A 20,155-nucleotide genomic window follows, 5' to 3' on the forward strand; every position below is an offset into this window, starting at 1 on the left:
GCCTGAACCCTCCACCTCCTTGCTCCCACCACCCCCTTTCCATTCCTGGGACCGGCCCCTCTGCAGCTGTGGGACCTCTCTCTCCAGCTGTGGGACCAGCCGTACAACTGAGCCATCCCCTTGACTCTACTGGGGCCAGGCTGTCTCTCATGATCAGAACGACTTCCTCCCCGTGCACCTGTCACTGTACTCTCACATGAAGCCTTCTACCGCCTCCCAGCTCTCTCTGTCCACACGGACCAAGGAAGGGCCTCTGGTGGCGGCTCAGTCTGTGGTCAGGCCTCCCCGAAGATGCTGTCTAACTCCTGCTCCCTCAACACGGTCTGTGTCCCCATCCCTGCTCAGGCACTGACCATCTGTTCCCAAGCCCACATCGCCACCAAGTCACTGCTCCTTTGTGGAGAGAAACTATGGCCTTTGATACTGACTTCTGCTCGATTACCTGCTATTAAAACTTAACTATTCTTGTCTTCACTTTTATGAGAGAGAAAAAGGACAATAATAAGAGTTATGTGTTAAAATTGAACAACCAGTAACAAAAAAGTGAGTGTCAGCAGTTGTTAAAAGTAACCTTGATACCTTGGATTGCTGTATAACCCACGCTGATGTCTCAGAAATACCCCGCTCCCCAACTCACTCACACACACACACACGCACACACACACGGGCTCTGCAGAACCCCCAAGTGACTGTAGAATCACAGGGAAAGACTGATCACCTTCAGTAATATGGATCTGATTTTCTGAAAATAAACCCCTGTCCAGAACACCCCCCATTCCTGGCAATTCTGTAGGAAGCATAGGGTGCAACAGGGTCCCACAAGGTGCATGTGACACAGTCCCACAAGGTATGACACGGTCCCCCAGGGTGCGACAGGGTCCCACAGGGTGCGACAGGGCCTTCAGGGTGTGGCAGGGTCCCACGGGGTGCGACAGGGCCCCTTAGGGTGCAACAGGGTCCCACAGGGTGCGACAAGGCCCCCGCAGGGTGCGACAAGGTCCCGCAGGGTGCGACACGGTCCCGCAGGGTATGACAAGGCCCCCGCAGGGTGTGACAAAGCCCCCGCAGGGTGTGACAGGATCCCACAGAGCTTCAGCATTTCTCACCCAGAGGATGAGTCTACTTCTATTATCTGTTTCAAGTTCTGTTTATTTCGACAGCTTTAAAATCATGCCATTCATCGGTTTGTTTCCAGTAAACAAGAAGAGGCACGGAAACGCTCTTCATCCGACTCTCTCCACCCCTAACTCGGTCCAGGATTGGCCCCGGGGCCTCCTCCCCCAAAGGGCCGGCTCTCTGGACATGGGAAGTAGACTGGGGTTTGGTGAAAGAACCAGGGGGAGGCGAGTGTGGCGAGAAACTCTGCTCCCACTCTGCACTCAGCCGCCCCAAGCGGGAGGGGCGTCTCAGGCTGTGTGCGCACGACTCCGGTCGGGTGCAGCCTAACCCATCTCAGAGCGGGGTCTACCGAGATCCACGGACCCCCAGAAGGGGTCAGGGGCTGACCTGCTATCGCCGTGGGCACGCGGGCCTGCGTGTCTGGACCTCGTTCTACACGCTGAAGGCGGGCTCCCCCACGGAACCGACAGGAAGGTGGGGGCCCCGCGGGCACCTCTGCTGGTTCAGGGGCAGTGAGACGGGAGCCCAGCACACGGGCCCTGGGTCTGAGCGGTGTCACTGCAAGGCTGCGGCACCCTGAATCAGTCACGTCTACGAGAATGGAGCTCAGACTCTTCCCTCTGCTTCCTGAGGCGGCTGGTGCTCGGCTCCCCGGGCACCTGTCGCACATTCACTGGGCGTGCAAGACGGCAGGGGTCTCGAAGGGCTCAGGATCGGCTACAGATTCAGGAGTTAGTGCCGACTGGAAGCAGGGAAGGGGGAGGGGGAAGCTTTAACATGCAATCAGCTAAACTGATGAAATATCCCGGATGTGAAAATAAATCAATCGCAAATCTATACGGTGATGACATACTCATGGCAGTGAGACGCCAGATGCAAGTGAAAATTCTAGAGAAGGCTGGAAATCAGGGGCCCAGGGGACCCACAGCTGCACCCACGCAGCTCGGACACCCTGAGGTCTAAGGACCCCAAGGCCGCAGCTTCAGAAGCTCGGCCCCTGCAGGCTGGAGAGCTGAGCAGGCAGCGGGCCCGCCTCACCTCTGCTTCCCCTCAGAGAAATCCCCACACGTGGCTGCAGAAATGCTGTCCTGTGTCACGTGCGAACATCTGCACGAAGAGCACAGCGTGTCTGCTCCCAGTCTCACACTCAGCGGGGCCTTACGAGAACCCACATTTCGCCCAGGACACTTACTCGCTTTTAACAACGGAAGTTTCGCGTGCAAGACCCTGGCTCTCATCCGTTTCGCCCTTGCTAACACACAAGCTCCTCTCTTTCCCTCCCTCTTGTTGAAATTTTCTGGGTAGTTTCGAGAGGGCCCACGTGTCTCCTGCACACGGGCCTCCAACCAGCCACCGGCCGGGCCTGCCCACACGCCCACCCGAACGATGCCGTGATACCCGGACTTGCTCCGCGGCCGGGAACCGACCGGGTCTCCGAGCGCGTCCGGCGGCGGCGGAAGAACTAGATGTGGGACAGCGCAGGTTTGCGACGGGGCCGCCCCCGCCCCCGGGCGCGGCCTCAGTGGACAGGCCCGGCGAGCGCCTCCTCCCTCCCGCGGGGCGTTGGCGAGCGGCGGGGGCGGGGGCGGGGCTGCGCCGCAGCAGCGGGAGGAGCCCGTCGGGGTGACAGCGGGGTGACGGCCGCCAGCCGTCCAGCGCCTCCCTGTGCTCGCTCTCTGCACGCGGCACGAAGCTCCGCGCTTCATTTCTGCCACATCGAGAGGCTCCCTGTGAACGTCGTTCTCTGCGGGACGCTCTTCTCCCCCTTAATCCGGCACAGTGCGAAGCGGGTAATCGAAGAGCAGCTTCCGTCCCCGAGAGGCGACCGGAGGAGCCACGCTGCTTTCGCTTTTCCAAAAGCGTAAATGTTCTCAAGGTCTGTGTGCGACTCCACACACGCACAACCACGGTGGCGCTGGCGCGTCTGCGACGCGGGCAGGCGAGGGGGTGGGGTCTGCACCCCAAGAAGGGTGGGGGAAGCCCGGCGAGGCAGAGCTGCGTGGGAACGAGGCTGAGGCACGAAGCGCGGGGTCAGTGGGTGACCAAGGCCAGCCACACGCAAAGGGCTGAATCTCTGCCCGGCGTTTACGGTTTTGTGACCGGACAGGGTCGCTGGATACTCGTGGGCAAGGACACAGAAGCGCCACAGAGAATTAAGCATCAAGTTCAAAGGATGCCGCCACACTCACCACACCTGCATGCTCAGCGTGAACACCCCACCCACGCAGAACTCCTTGCTGGCTCTGTGACATCTCCCTCCACCTCCTGCCACCTACGGCTGGTTCAGGTTTTTCTTTTTAATTTTTTTTTTTTTTTTGAGAGACAGAGCATGAGCAGGGGAGGGGCAGACACAGAGGGAGACACAGAAGCCAAAGCAGGCTCCAGGCTCTGAACCGTCAGCACAGAGCCCGACGCGGGGCTCGAACTCACACACCGCGAGATCACGACCTGAGCCGAAGCCGGACGCTCAACCGACTGAGCCACCCAGGCGCCCCACTGGTTCAGGTTTTTAAGTGGAATTCTGGGTGATGACAGCACTCAGCCACCCTGAGGGGCCCGCACTTCCGCATCCTGGGCAGGTGTGGGCAGGTGTGGGCAGGTGTGGACGGGTGGGCCTGGGGAGGTGCACTCAACACCGCCAGGGAGTAGACACGCGGGAGCGCACCCGAGACTGATCTCAGGCAGAGCTGCGTCCCCGCACAACAGGCTGGCTCAGCTCCGAGCACACAACACAACTCCACGTGACACACCTCTATGCTGCGAGAGGAAAACCAAACACGCCCCCCCCCTCCCGGTTCTGAGCAATTTCTGCGGGGCGTCTATTACCTACCAGCTGTGGGCCCAAACTAGGAAGACACCCTCGCCTGCTAAATACCTCGCTCCTCACTGGCGGCATCAACAGGGCAGCTTGAGCTGCACGAGACTGCGATGCCCTCTCTGCGGCCCCGGACTCGAGAAACCAGGGTCGGGCCCCGTCAGCACCGCACGCCGCAGAGGCCGCTGGTCAGCCTGCGGCTCCCACGGGATGTGCTGCTCTCCTCAAGAAAAGAGTGAACGCCCCTCACCGCACCCACCGACAGAGGGTCTGTGGTGCCCCTGGCGGCCTCTGGGGTAACCCGGGGACCCGGCTGGTCCAGCTGCCCCGCCTCTCCTGTGAAATCTTAGCGCACCCGCTGCGCAGGCCCGACTTCCGGTGCCCGGCCAGAACGCCGCGCTGATCACTTCACAGCAAGGAGAGCAAAGCCCAACCAGGACGAATGACCTCCTCAGGTTACCTCCGAGTCTCCGGGGCCAGCTCTCCTCGAAGGGCATCCTACGCCCACCACCCACGGAGCCCCAGAGTCGTGCAGTTTGCTCACGTCCTTCAGACGGGGCCGAGCACAGCTGACCCTGAGTGTTAACAGGCAACCGCGAATCCGCTCTACACCACACCTTCCGAGGTAGTTACCTTCAGCTTAGGAAGCTTGATCTCTTGTTGGTTACGTCCGCGTTCTGGGCACGCGCACGTGCACGCGCACGTATCCGTAACTCTACACAGAACAGGCTCACATATGCACACGCGTGTACGCACACAAACAGTGCAACTTCCATGTATGTACTCAAGTACCGATCTAGTTTTCCTCCAGGCCGAGGTCCTGTGCTCCACACCTCCACGTCTCGGGGTCTGGAAAGGAACCAGCACCCAGGATGCACTTAGGAAATGCAGAAAGTTGTAAGGAGAGGGCAGGAGGACCGGACAGAGGGGAGGGGCATACGCGGATCTGCAGAAGGGCGGCACTGGACCCTAGTGTCCTGGGTCTAGGGTTCTTCATTATTTCCATTGACCCCTGTATTCCTTTGTGTGATCATTAAATAATAAGTAAATAAAAGGCCACAAGTGTATGGGCGCTTTCTGTTTGAGACGTTTCTTCCCAAGGTAAATGCAGCATCAGTTTCAGACACTGAAATCACAAGAGGCTTAAGGAACACGTACTCGCTAGTCATCACTAACCAGAAGTTTAACTGCTATAAAATGCTGGAGTTTTGTCACTTAAGGAAGGAAAACCCTACTACATTATTTCTAAGATTTTTTTTTCCAGTTGGTAACCACTTATGGCTTGTTAATTATTAACAAACGGAGTCATAAGTCACAGTTGTAGTTAAAACCACGTATTTTAGGAAATTTGTGTGTGAAACATAATACAGTAAATTAGGGAACATTTCCGTGCGAATCCGGAGCCTCTAGAAGGAAGTGTTTTCTAGCTCACCGTTAAGAGGCCCGACAGCTGCTGTACCTGCTCTCCTTGTCTCCACTTCCTCGAACATCCCTGCCCCCCAGACCTCATCCGCCAGCGGGAAAGGGCTCCTCGGCAGCTACGGATTCCACTCTTGGCGCAGACGCAAGCACACAGGCTGGAAGCCAGCTACGAGCTTCATCAGCAGAAGAACACAAGAAAAGCAGCACGAGAAAGTGGGATATAGCTGGAAAGGGTCCAAGGAAAAGAGCCCAATGGTGTGGCCCAAAAGGATTCATCAAGGTTTGAAAGAGCAGAGCTAATGTACATACGAGGCCCTTTGTGTCCAAGGAAAGGAAGCTGCCGAAGGCACCGTTGTTGACAAAATGCAAGCGCCCCCCCCCCATACTTGCGCAGCCCCGAGTCCCCTCCCCCACGACAGGTGCACGTGCTCACAGTGCTTCGGAGAGCCCGGCGTTTCCTCCCGGTGAGAGGAGGCCCTGCGCTCCCCTGAACTCGGGCTGAAGAGAGCTGACCGAAAGACATGCCGCGAGCTCATTCCCTCGGCCTTTCCGAGGGTGACGTGGGTGCAGTCCCAGTTAGTGGGTGGGGACGATGCCGGAAAGCATTCTTCTTGCGGGAAAAGACGGCCCTTCCCGGAGGTGGCCTTCGCCAACTCTCTTCTGCCCCACCTGGAAAGAGGGTTACTGCCTTGAAAGGCAGCCATTCTGTAAACGTGGAACAGGTAACGAGGCGAAGCCCACGTTGGTAGGGACGACTCCGTGGAAGGACAGGGAGGTGCCGGGGCCTGGACCGCTGGCTTCTTGTTGAGTCAGAAAAGCAGACCCTATCCCTTTAGGCCACTGGACATTTAGGCTATTTCACAGCCAAAGACACCCCTACCTGGATGTGAATCCACGGATTTTCAGGGCAATTTCTCACGACGACCTCAGAGACTCACCACGTGGGCCACACCCTGGCTTTTCCGTTTGCCAGCCGTGTGTCTCTGGACAATCTCTTTAGTGTACTTGTGCCTCAGCGTTCTCACTGCACCACGAGGGTGGTCACGAGAGTCCCTCTCTGATAGGGTGCTGAATGCCCAGACACGGAAAGCATTAAGTAAAATTCACATTTTTCTTTGCAGTACGATCCGCTCCTGCCATTATTTATCTGTGTCCCTGTGGGTGACCTGGCTTCCCCAGCATGAGGCACACTCCAGGAGGGCAGGAAGTAGGTGTGTCTTCACTGCCCCCTGAAGCGAGGGGGAGCTCAGTGTAGCAGCAGGTCCCCGAGAGTGAGCGAGAGCCTGTGATCTTACAAGCCAAGTGAGCTGCCCCTGTTCACGAGGTTTGAAGTTACCAAACAGAAATTTCTAATAATAACTTGAAGGGCTTCAGGAATTGAAGGAATGTTAAACGTCCAAGGAAAGATATTTTTAAGACTTTACTTACTAGATATATAGTATTAATAAATATCCCCAAGCAAAATAAACACTTGTACCTTTTCCTCATGATGTGAGCAGACATCACGGACTCACCGGGCCTCTGAGCTCAGAGCCTCAGCCTGGCTGGAGGCCGTGGGGCACCGCGGTCTGCCGGGGTCCCTCCCAGGAGGCCTGGGCACCGGGGTGTGCGGGGAGAGCCTCTGGGTGCGTCCTGCGCCCCAGAGGGACTTCATGCGCTCGCAGGAGGTGGGAAAGCTCTTCCTGAAGAATTAAAGGAGCCAGAGGGTAACCCGGCCCCTCGGCCTCCGGACCCCTCTCAGGCCCCCTCCTTTCACACCCCAGGTGCTCAGGCAGCCGCTCCTCCCCATGGAGGTTAAGTTCTTAGAAAATCACCCTAATTCAAATGCTTCTTTTGTTCTAATTCCCCGACCCGTTCCGAGCACCCTTAAGCATGCACCTGCCACGGGGCGTGGATCCCCACCCCCACCCGCATTTCCAGCATCTGCTGATCCCCGTGTCCGCTGTGTCATGTTACCAAATGCCGTCAGATGCTGCTGAAGCTAAAGATACAGAGACTCCAGCAGGAGTCCCCGGGGTGTCTCTGTAAAATCGCGCCTGGGCTCCCCTTCAAAGCACCTGAGAGGCTGGCGGCTGCCCCCACGTTCACCAAGACGTCCAAGAGCGCGGTCCCTCTTGCTCACTTCCCGCAGCAGCCGGGTGGTGGCTCTTTAACGTGAACAGACGTTATAATGCTGCGTTTGGAAAGTCCGCAAACCACCTTCTCGCTGGTATATACAACCCAAGCTCCTTCCTTGGACTTCAGGCCCCGAACACCCGGCCACCAGCCTCTTCCGGCGTGTCTCCGCCTCTTCCAGCAAAACGACGCCTGTGTCTCCACCTCTTGCAGCGTGACGACCACCGTGTCTCCGCCTCTTCCGGCCTGACAACCACCACGTCTCCTCCTCTCCACGTGCACCACACTCCCGCCGAGGCGACCCGGGCTACACTCTTCCGTTTCTCGCCAATATCTGCTGAACATCACCCGCAGGAGGACTTTCCCAGACCACGTCGCACAAAACCCTCCCTCACGTCCGTCATCACACGGCCTAGTTTCCTACACAGCGGAACCTATGTTCACGGCCTGAACATACCTTACGTATCTTGTTGCCTGACGATTTTGATGTGATGGCGGGCTCATCACCGCTGAATGCCCAGAACAGAGACTCTTCCAAAGACATGATTTGTTGAACGTGGCTGCACAAATGCACAGATGAACGACAGCCTGAGCTGACATTCCCCTTTGACCTTACAGTTTATAGCCGCCTCGCTCCTGAACGTGAAGCCAGGTGCACATCACGTTCCCAGTGGGACCGAGGCTGCAGACGATCCCTCAACATCTAGGCCTTCCTTGTGGGCAAGTGACACCTGCCACATCAGGGAGGTACCCAGGCCATGTGGGGGTGCGGCCGTCTCACCAGGGCCAGTCAGTGTCCCCCTTCCCACCACTCACCTGGAGTCTCCCGTCTCCAGGAGCCAATCCTGACTTGACTGCTGGACTGGGAACCAGTTCACGGGTGTGCTGGCTGCCATGTGCGTCTCCAGGTCGCCTGGACCCGGGGCTCCAGCACACGGGGCCCCACACTTTCACCCGACACCAGAGGCACACGACAGCTGGGCACAGATTTCCAGCAGCCAAGGGCGTCCCTGCCCGTAAAACAATCATCCTGTGCCATACTCTGAGGTGAGTGGCGTTACGCCGAGCCTGGGTCTCTAAAAGCTCACAGTCGGTTGAACATTTATGCAGACTTTACAAAGAGCTCAGGGTGTGGGATATGCACTCGGTGAAAAGGGAAGCAACAGGTCTGGAACACAGGCCGACAATAGTAGGGTGGGGGCAACCGTCTTTGTGTCTGAGAAGAGGCCTGAGCTACTGAGGCCGACTGAGGCAGGACCGCACTGATGGAGTGCAGGGACAGGTGACCCAGTGGATGGGGACAGGGCCCTGGCTCTCAGCTCACCGGCCACCGATGCCAGGATGGAGGCAGCCTGAGAAGACAGGAAGCTTCTTTGACCCCTGCAGGGACTCTGCTCAGGAGGCACCCACACATTCTGGCTGCAGGACCAGTAGGAAGTGGGGGAATCTACTGGCCCAGCTGCCTCGGGGGCCCCGGCTCAGAGACAGGAGGACTGGGGTGACCGGCCACCTTTCTCAAAACTACAGCCTCGATTCACGGTGGCGCTCTCTGCACATGGCCTTCACCTGTTTGTCCCTCCACAGAGAATGGAGGTTTTCCCTCTAATTTAAGCATAAAAGCTTTTTCTGATTTTTATCTGCTGGTTAATCCTACTTCGTCTCCTCTGACACACTCATATCCACAAATGAAAACCTACACTAGTAGAAAAGACGTTTGCAACATCACAGAAACACACCGAGCTGTCCTCCTTCCGTCACCAATCAGCCCACCCCATGTGCCACATGGCACAGAAGGAACCAGACAGATGGCCCAGTCCAGGTAGGGACAGTCCCTTGCACAGACGCACTAGGTTCTGGAAGCATCTAGGCTCCACGGTATCACCGGAAGTAAAACAGGAACGCTCCAGTCTGGAGGGACGACGGTTTTGAAATCTTTGAAAACGTCAACAAGAGTGACCCACGTGATGCACAGACCAGTGCAGCTCTCCTGCTACCTACAGATTTCATCAAAACCACACTTCCTACAGAACCAAAATCCTCTCGTGTTAGGAAGGCGTATGCAAGGAGAGCCACGCACTGGCCGCAATTCACAAGCTGGTCTCCTCGGAGGCCCTGAGTCTCAGCCTCGGTCCTGATGAAACACTACCCACCTGTTGTAACCTCGCTCAACAAGGGGAGAAACGTGTGTTGTCGAGCCGATGACTCAATGTCCTTCGGGCGGAAATGGTCTTTTTGCAGATGCAAATGTGTGGTTAAAATCTCTCTTCTCTGCACGAATGAGTCAAGGTTGTTGTGGGGAATTCACATTCCGTGTAGACACGGACTCCAGCCACAGGTCCACGCCACAGCCCCTGCGCACACACACCTGTGGAGCACGCGGTGGTGGGGTCCCAGGCCGAGGCCGCCTCTCCCGCAACCACAGGGCTGCCATGTGCTCTGACACGGGGCTGGGGCTGCGGTCGGGGAGAAGGAGGGGACACGTTTCCACTGTTCAAGAGCACAGTCTGCGTGGGTGACTCACCCCTGCTCTGTTTTCACCGCCTCGGACCCCTTCCCCCACACGGGTTGCTGCCTCCCCTCCTCCTCCAGCAGGGGGACAAACAGCCCCTGAGCCTCAGGGGGACCAGCACCCACAGGCAGAGTGGAGGCGGCCGCACGGAGGGCCTGCTGGGACACCGGACTGGTCCCTGCCATCTAACTACGTGACTGTACTACAACCATCTCCCACCACTCAGCACTGGATGGTGCGGCCGCAAACCGCACATCCACTCCCCCTCCCGCTCCCGGTGACCTGAGTCAGCGGCAGCTGCAGGGCGACCATCCCCCCCCCCCCCACCCAAGCCTGACACCGTCCAACCGCGTCCCCGATGGCCATCCCGGCCTCCCCACCAAGCCGCTCCCAGAGGGCGGGACGCGATTTTTGTCACAGACCTCCATGAGCATCATGACTGCCGACGCCAGGACCATGTGTCCTCGGGCATCACACTGCTGAGAAGACCCTGTGGTCTGGCCCTGAACGTGTCTCCAGAGGCTGCCCTGATGGCCACAGGGGAAGCAGTATCTCTCTTAAGGGCTTGCGGCCTCAGAGGACATGAAAAAGGCAGAGCCGTGTCAGGGGTAACGTAGGGGCAACAACAAAACAAAACGGCCGCCAAACGACCCAGCACACAAACAGGTGCTTATTTTTATCATTTCCAATAACACATTATCTCACAAACTGCCGTGGGCATACATGTCCTGGCCGCGTTACCTGCATGGCCTCTGAATATCTTTGATATGACGACAGGGACCCTGTGCTCGGCGCCTCCCTGGAAGACAGGCAGAGAGAAGGTTCCGTCACGATCAGCACAGACACGCGCTCAGAAAGAAGGTCGCGTGGGAGGAATGCGTTCCTACCTTTACGCTCAGGCCCAAGCCGCCAACGGGCTGTCTGCGCAGCGTAACGGTTCTGTGCTTTAAAAAATTTTAGAAAACAAAGCAAGTTTAGGTTAAAATGCATGATCAGAGAGTGAATGCAAAATGCAGACATACGTTCATTTAAAGTTAAGTAACTCTTTAAAATACACCTGCAGAGTGACACACGTTCACTTCCTGTCTGTAGTGTTACCTTGAGGAGCAGAGACCTGGATTAAAAACAGACACACAAGATCCAGGCCCTATTACAGCCGTTATTTAAACCCAAGGTGAATTCCTGCAAGCTGGCCGATCTTCCGGATCTTTCTCAAGGATCACAGGCCCCAGGAAATGGCCGTGCTCTCCCGATCTCAACCCGCCTTCGAATCCGTTCTTCCCACCAGTCCCCAGCCTGGCTCCCTCCCCTGCTGCCTCTCCACCTGGCACAACCGCCTTCAGGCCCAGGCCCGTTCTCAGGTAGTCAGAGCTGACCCCTGAATGATCACCATCTCCCGGTCCTTGGCCCACGGGGCCCAACCACGCGTGAAGGCGCCAGGGGTGGCAACGAGCTGGAAGTGCAGCGGTGCCTGGAACCAGCAAGGCCTCCAAACCGCATACACGTTCAATCCACAGCTCCTGTTCTGCTTGGTCTAAACTGACCAATCGTTAACCAACTGCACCAGATCTGAGGGCGGAAGACCGGGGCCTGGGGTGGGAGGAAGGGGAGGGCCAGGCGCATCTGTGGCTCAGAAAGATCCTGTGGGAACAACGGCAATGACCCATGTTCTCTGCTCTGGAAGCAGAAGCATAGATGCTTTCAGACCAAACGGTGCTTGCAGAGCGCCGTGAGCAGGGACAGGCCATCAGGAGTGTGCTCGCGGAGCGCCGTGAGCAGGGACAAGCCATCAGGAGGCCGTGGAGAGCCGTGAGCAGGGACAGGCCATCAGGAGTGTGCTCGTGGAGCGCCGTGAGCGGGGACAGGCCATCAGGAGTGTGCTCGCAGAGCGCCGTGAGCAGGGACAGGCCATCAGGGGGCCGTGGAGAGCCGTGAGCAGGGACAGGCCATCAGGAGTGTGCTCGCGGAGCGCCGTGAGCGGGGACAGGCCATCAGGAGTGTGCTCGTGGAGCACCGTGAGCAGGAACAGGCCATCGGGGGGGCCATGTGGGCTCCTGCCCAAGCCGAGCATGCCAGCCGCCAGCAATGGGCCACAGGGACTGCAGGGCCGAGGGGGAAGCCAGTGTTTACAACGTGTCTCTTGCACAACGTGTAAAATCCAAGAGTGACTCCATTCTCAGGAGTGAATTCATCATAAGAAACCAGAGCCAACGTACCTCCTTTAGCGCACGCGTGGGAATCCGCTACCCGTGTGGATATTAACGGCAACACTGTGTTCTGAGTGTCCTGTGGCTGCAGCATCTTCAGCTGGTGGCCGTTTGTATCATCACACGCAGAGAGAGAGCCACGGGTCGGGGACGCTGGCTTCAGGGTAATGGATCGCACTGTCTCCATGTCCCGCACTGCCCGCGAGGGGGTGACGGTGAAGAGCAGGCCCAGCTCACGCCCGTTGACAGACTCGCGGGGGCTCCTTCCGGGCCTTTCCAAGTACTTAGCTGAACGCTGGAAGCACGTCTCATCCCTGCCAAGGGCAGACACACTCGGGACGTAAATCCCACGGTGCGTGGGGGTCTTCTGTCCGCAAAGTCTGGAGTCAGCTAGCGACTCAGCGGGAAAGGCGGAGGGGACAGTTACCGGCTGCCTCATCATTCAGCCTGAGTCCCTGCCGCGTGTGTGGCGACACCCAATGTGCCTCTGCGGGGAATATTCTAACCAAAGCCCAGAAAATAGGGTCATGTGATTCCACACCAGCCAGCAATCTCCACCGCACGGAATTTGTCAAACGTTCAATCGTGTTTTCCAACTTTCGCCATTAATGCGAGCATTTGAACCTCACGGAGAGCAAGCGGATATATTTTAGAGAAAATATGTTTGCAAAAGTGCCAAGTGTGTTTCTGTTGCAACAGACTTTGCCAAATGACACTGTAAATCAGTCATTTTATTCACATACCGATCTCAGGAGGAAACTTCAAATGAAACTTCAGAAAATGATCACCTGAGACAAAACAGGTTAATGCACACCAAAAATCTGGACTAATAGTCCCAACAGGTGAAAGCAGAAAAAATTTATGCAATGAGCCTCTTTACCATTTGTTCAGGAGAACTTGAAGTGACTGTTATCTATTATTAATCCAGAACACTATTTATTCAAGTGCTCTATGCAATCTGCTAAAATTTCCTTTTGGAGCAAATGCACCCTGGTCACTTAACCCTCTGAGAAATTGAGTTTCTGCGTCTGGAAAGCAAGGATGATACTGTGTGTCCCACACAGAAAGTTGCTGTGGACTGAACTGTTCCCCTCAAGTCCCTACGTGGAAGTCTGGTCCCTGTGTGACTACATTTGGAGGTAGAGTGAGGTTGGAGGGGTCACAGGCTGGGCCCCAGACCATGGGACTGCTGTCCCCACAGGAGCAGGAAGAGGGGGACCCCAGAGCCCTCTCTGCATGTGCTCAGAGGAAAGCCTGTGGAGGGCACGGTTTTCCAAACTAAAAGAGGGCACCTGACCATCTGCGTGGTTCTGCGTGGGCAGGCTGGGCCCACGAAGACAGCCAGCGGAGAGAATTATGGGAAACCAGCAAGTGTCACAGAAACATCAGGATGTCAAGTCTCGTCATGAAAAACCTCTTCTTTCTGCTCTTCTAAACTCCTTCGCTGGAGCTTGTAAGAATCTCGCATTCAAAGCCGGGAGAAGGTTCAGCCAACCTGTGTTCTCACAATTGAAGATCATATAACTACCTAGGTTCTAACACGATTGTAGCATTGTCGTATTTAACAATTTTGTTTTTCAAAACAAGATTTGTAAAAGTTAGTGGATGGTTAAAACGAATAGGAAACACAACTTGTACAGCTTTTAGCTGAAAACGTCCACACAGCAACCCAGCTGAGGCCCCTCCTGTGTCCTGATGCTTCACGAACTCACAGCCAGGCCACAGACACAAGTTTCGAAAGCCCTTCTCTCAGCAGATGTGTAGACGGAAACTAGTGCTCTCAAAAGGCACCTTCTAATTCAACCAAAGCGGTCCTCTCTGGCAAGCTCGCTCAGTGCACAACCGTGGGGCCAGTACCTCATCCATCGAGCCACGTTCTCCCCTTCTCTTCAGGGTTGGGGTGCACTCACTTCCCAGAGCAATGAATTATGAATTCATTCAGATGTGAAGAGACTTGGGAGGACCAAGTTTGGAAATCTAAGGTAACTCTTCAATAAACTCTTTTCCAACCGAAGCCAGCTGCGCTTTTCACAAACATGAGAGATAAGGACCTTAAGAAAATATTCTGCTTTATCATTAATTCCAAACTATGTTTTGACATTTACCTACTGCAGATTTATGGACCCAGAGAATTGAAAGCGAAAGGGAACCACAGAAAGGATATAAATGTAGGTGGATAAAAGCAGTAATAATGCATTTATTTTATCACAAACGAGCAATGATAGAATTGTGGGCATTGAGTATAGAATTTATCAGACATAGCCAGGACTTTGGCAGGTGTCATGATAACAAATTCATCCGTCTTGGGGAGCTTAATACAAGTTTAATTCTTTATTCCAAACTAAAAATCCGTTTGTTGCTATTCCTCACGGCACTTGTTACATGAGAAATAAACTTACTTTTTGAAAATGACTTTAACAAGTTCACTGCCCACCTCCTCACGCCCAGCTCCCCCCACTCCTGTGACGTCTTTCGGTCTCACAGCCTGAGTTTTGCATCTAATACATTGTTTAGCTGGTGCACAGATATTCCAATGCCGGGTGTGTTTTCATCTTTATCTCAAGACAGCCCCTCTACTCAGGTCTGCTGGGTCACTTTTCGTGTCTTGTCCTTGTGCCACCTCCGTAGCCTCCTGTGCCAGAGGCGTGCTACAAACCTGGTTGTTGCCGAGCCTAAGGTCCCCGAAGGTCAACGTCTGTTTTATTTCTGCCGTCTGTTGCTTACAGTGGTTTAAAGTTCACTCATGAAGGACGTGACTTTATGGTGGTTTCAAGTTCACTCATGAAGGACGTGACTTTCCAGCACTCCTGCTCCAAGCAGGGGAGAAAGTCAGCTGTCCTTTGACCTCTGGGCCCCGGGACTGCTTCCTGAGGTCTCATGTAGATGCAGCCAGGTCGTGGCAGGTGGGCCGACGCCAGCCCCAGGGGCCGGGAGCCTCCGCTCACGCCAGCTTGGCAGCCCCCCCACCCAGAACCCGGGATCCGTGTGCGAGAGCGTCCCCGGGTCACACCCTCACAGAGGAGCAGCTGACACACTGCCCCGACCCCGTGACTAACTCCAGGAGCTTAGCTCGGTCGCTCTGAATCTTAGTGTCCCAAATAGTAACACGAGGACACAGAATCCACTGAAGTACGTGCCAGCCGCAAATTCGCCGGGACTCAAGGTAGCGAATACGATATAAATTTATTAAAATGTTCTCTTCATGCAGACCTTCCCAACCACATTAATTTAAGCCACAAGCATAAACTTACAATTAGAGAAATGCAACGTGTCACGTGTACAGGGATGACTGTAAAATAAAACGATGCACACAAAACCCTGAAACACGAGAAAAAGCTAGGTCTCTCACGCTATAAGCACTCCCTCTCCTTAGGAGATAATGGGAAAATCCCAGGATTTGAAATTTGCAAAACGCCACGTTGATCTCAACGGGAAGAAATATGAATGAAACAAGAATTTTCTGTTTTTAAACTCCAGTGTTGAACCAGCAGATTTAAAAAATCCTCTGGTTTTATGGAAGAGGTCAGTGCAGTCCTGTCCTCCATCTTTTGTGATAAAAATAACACCCATCGTGAACTGACATTGCAGCGATTGCTTCGGCAGGGTCACGTCCACCCGTTCCCGTGTCTCGGACGCGCGCAATCCAGAAAGTGCGGTCGGAGGCGGGGAGCCTCCCGCAGAGTCCGCCTGCGGGGTCGGGGGAGCCGGTTCCCGCCACCACGCGGCTGGATCACCAAGCACGCGGCACGCGCACTTCGCCCCAAGGTCTGAGCGCGAAAGGCGACAACGGTCACCAGCACCATTTCCTGAGAAGAAAACGGACGTCGAGGAGGAGAACTCCATGGGCCTGCTGCACGTGCGGCTGCAGAACGACCCTGACGTCAGGCGCTCAGGGCGGTCCCGGCCCCCGGGGCGGAGTCACCCACGGCAGGTACGTGACGTCAGGTACGTGACGTGTCCAGGACGGTCCCGGCCCCCGGGGGCGGAGTCACGCACGACAGCAATGATGTTTAATGGTAGTTTTAAGTCTTGTGGTCCTACTGATAAGCTAGTTTCTGCTGGAATTTAGTATCTATACTGTGTGCCCAGTAAATAGGTGTCGCACCGAATCTGACACGTAAGTGTCACATCCTGGCCACAGAGGCTCGGGGTTCGGCGACGTGTAAAACCCCGACTTGTTTCTTCTGTTGACGCACCGTGGACTGACTAGACCTTCCACTCCTGCCCTTCGGAATAAGCTTCAAGGGAATAATCGTCCTCGGCCAGGTGCGGCCTCCTTGGAAACGTCCAGTTCCACAGGCGCGGTGAGAACTCCCCAGAGGTGTTCTGGATCCCATTCCAAAATCAGCTGTGACCTTTGTTAAAAATAGTCTTCTCGGTCTCCAGACACACGATGTATTCTCAGGCAAGACAGCTGTTATTTTTATAACCAACTGAAGAATGCAATGCTTCAGCCCTCCAGCAAACTAATGGGGCTGCACCCAATCTGCTCTGTGGCTGGGATACAGGAGTCTGATCTCAGGTTGCTGACTGTTTCCCCCGGAACCGCCCCCCAAACCATCCAGCACAGGGACACGTGCTTCTTCACCAGAACATCCACGATTTTGTAGGAGGAGAAGCAGGGAACCCACAGAGAACACTGGAAGTGCAGCCGGCAGACACAGTGGTCACAGACCCAAGCCCCGTGTGCCCCCCACCCACTCTCCAGAGCGGGCGAGTTAAGGTCAGTCCTGTGGCCGTTCACAGCCCTCAGTGAATCACTGGAAATTATAAACATAAACTGACAGGTCTGAACACACACTCATTTATCCTAGGAAGGAACTGATCACTTTCATCAAGGACTTAACCTTAGGCCAAGAATCTGACATTATGAATAAAGAATGTAATTTATTTTTCCTGGACAAGTGAGCACAGAAACACTGAATGTTTTTTATTATAAGTTGTCAGGGATTCTCTACAGATTATAAAGTCACTCTGAAGAAGGATAATTTTTTAAGCAGTTCCAAACTCTTTGCTAACCCTCTGCTCCCCAGTCCCATGCCACCAAGTACTCAGAACAGGTAGAGGACAGAAGGGGACAGTAGGTTGAATGAGGGTTTAGTGCCTGGGCTGCAGGAAGGTGGACCCCAACGTCCAACCCGACCCTCGATTCAAGGGAGGAACAGCGGAAGGAACTGTCCTCCACCCCCATCACAGTCGCCTCACCTGTCCTGGATGGCAGGGAGCATCCGGAACAGGGGCAGTGACCTGAGAAAGGTGGGGCACAGAGGGACACTTCCAGTGGAAGCCACGAGCACTTCCGTTCTCAGGGCCACGTGTGTGTATGACTCACACAGGAGCCCGGCATCGCTTCCGTGCGGGGGCACGTCGGGCTCTCCCAGGGAAGACATCACATTGGCAGCATCTGCATCTACCGGGAAACGCCGATTTGAGAGAAATGGCCAGTTTACTTCATTTCCAATCAAAGGTCATGAGGACCCAGGCAATTGTGAACGTAAGAGCCCGCACTCTCCCAACGGCCCTCCCTGGACTGGGGAAAAGGAATGACCTGGGGTATTAACAAATGCACAGAAAAAACTTATTTTCAGCTACATGATTCCTTGAGCCTCTCTCTGTTTTTGTAGCTCCTGGGTGGGAGCATTCAAAGGACAGAGCAGTGAGACATAGATTGTATATGCATAGATTTATATATTTCCAATTATGAGTCCAGCAGAAGGAAAACAGGAAATTGGCTACAGTTTTAATATAGCACACTAAATACAGTATACTGTATATTCAATATATCGTGTGAAGCATACTATATATTAAATATATCATGGACAGTATACTGTATGTTAAACATATTGCATACAGTATGCTATATATTAAAATATCATTTACAGCATACTGTGTATTAAATATACCATATACAGTATGCTGTGTATTAAATGTATCACGCACAGTATAGCGCATATTAAAATACATCATGTACAGTATACTGCATATTAAATATACCACATAGGGTAGCCCTGTTTGAGTTAAACTGAAACAAAACCAGCCAAAATTATTCTTCCTCATCTTTATTCGACATTTTATCGCCTCTAATCAGTAAGTTTCTCGCCTTAAGAAAAGTTCATTTGTAAGAGACTGAAGCCAAAAGCGGCAGGAGCGCCTGTTTATGTCCCCAGACGCCAGGGACAGAGCTGACGCCAGGCACCAGAAAATGGCCGCTGCACATGGTTCTAGACAGAGACCTCCCGGCTGAGGTTTCCGCCAGCAGACGACCTCTCACACTATGTCCTTCCATTTCCAATGAGGTTGTGTCACGTTCCATCCCGTGGTGCGTGGGGCCATTTTCACATAAAGGTCCTTAAGGGAAACCCATCAGCAAAGGAATGGCGGGAGTCAGGGAGACAGTAAAGGGGTCCACCTGGAACCTGATGTCTGGGGACAGTCAATGGGGGAGGGGCTCTTCCTCAGCAAACAGCCCGAAGGAAACAGGAAAGCGGCCTCACCCAGTTAGGCCTTCCCAGCGCGTCCACGCGACGCCCGGCGGCGGCGCAGGGCACTTACATGTGCGCCGTGGCTGCTCCCGCGGACACAGACCACGTCTTGTTTCTGAATCGTGAGGACCTCTCTCGTCAGCTTCAGGCGGACGTCGCAGGGGCTTCCAGACCCTTCGTGGTGCAGCAGGGCGAGGCCGGTTCTGGTCTGAGGGGGCAAAGCGGAAACGGGCCAAGGGCGTGAGCGCCACAACAGGACCACGGCCCCTCGCCCACCAGCCCATGGGACCCGCCTGCACTGACCACACAGGGCAGCACATCTGCCTCCCATCTGACCAGGGCTCCGGCGACTGGCCTAACACACGGGAAGTCTAAGTTTTGAATAACCGTTGCCGAACAGTTTTTACAGGATTTGAGTAAATATGTTTTTAAAAGAAAACTGGCCAGGATTTTCTTCAAAATATTGAAGTATTATCAGTATTTTACTTAAAGCAATTTTTTCTGCCTTTAGAAAGGCTTTTCTACTTTAACCAAAGCTGTTGAAATGAAAACCATGACTTTAGAAAGATTCAGATAATACTTGGATGAAGATTTGTTGGAGTAGGAAATGTCGAAAATAATCATTAAACGGACACCGACTTCCTCGGAAGTACCAGGCAGGGCCCGTGCGCCAGGCTCCTCCAGGGCGGCCTCTGCTTCCGCGGGAGCCCGGGGACGAGGGGGGGCTTCCTTCTGACACCAGACAAAGCAGTCAGAAAACGGAAGCAGCGGTCAGGAGGGAATCTAAGTAAAGAAGATGGCGTGCCAGGCCTCGTCCGCAGAGGAGAAGGGGGGAGTCGGAAAGACGTCTCTGGATAAATGAGGGGGCCTCCTGGTGCGTGAAAATCGCGGTCGACCGGGTGCCCCCAGCCCGGCCCCGGCGGTCGGGCCTCAGGTGCGAGCAGGCTGGCATTTCCGTCCTGTCGAGCGGCAGGGGCCGCGTGCAGGGCGCTACCCGCGCGGCCCCGGGCGGTCACCCTGCGCGCCAGGAAGGAGGGCGGGGGAGGCAGGAGGATGACTGGCGAGGTGGCAGGCGCTGCACCCTCAGGCCAGGGCCACGTGGATGGGCCCGCGAGAGGGAGGCCCAGCGAGGTGTGAAGGATGACGCCGTGGTGCCGGGGCAGCTCCAGGCCACTAAACGTGGCTGCTCGGGAAGGACCGGGCGCCCACAGAGCACAGCGCCCGCACCGGTCTCCCCTGAGACCACGCCTGAATCTGTGTGGGGTGCGGTCTGAGCCTCAGGGTTTTAGAAGCTTGCCAGATGCCTCTATTAACGGGAGAGTCCGGGGAGGAAGGGCTCAGAGCAAGGGGGAACGGCGTCCGGAACGCTCCCTGGAAACGCAGACCCTTGGCCCACAGACCCTCCCACCCAAACAGAACCTGCGCTTCCCCCCACCCCAGGTGACGCCGGCGCGGAGGAAGCCGCGTCCTGCCGGGTTAGACTGCG

The 20,155-nt window shown here is 55.2% G+C and overlaps 1 protein-coding gene across 1 annotated transcript in view; it reads right to left on the reverse strand.

Annotated features, from left to right (window-relative positions):
- SNTG2 (syntrophin gamma 2) overlaps nt 1-19,830 on the reverse strand; it is a 128,721-nt gene extending 108,891 nt beyond the window's left edge. The window contains 4 exon segments of the mRNA XM_049652613.1: nt 10,722-10,779; nt 10,868-10,924; nt 18,740-18,917; nt 18,919-19,830. Coding sequence (XP_049508570.1) covers nt 10,722-10,779; nt 10,868-10,924; nt 18,740-18,917; nt 18,919-18,989 — 364 coding nt within the window. The 5' untranslated portion in view covers nt 18,990-19,830.
- Between the last annotated feature and the right edge of the window lie 325 nt (nt 19,831-20,155).

Source organism: Panthera uncia (assembly GCF_023721935.1).
Source record: "Panthera uncia isolate 11264 chromosome A3 unlocalized genomic scaffold, Puncia_PCG_1.0 HiC_scaffold_12, whole genome shotgun sequence".
NCBI lineage: Eukaryota > Metazoa > Chordata > Mammalia > Carnivora > Felidae > Panthera > Panthera uncia.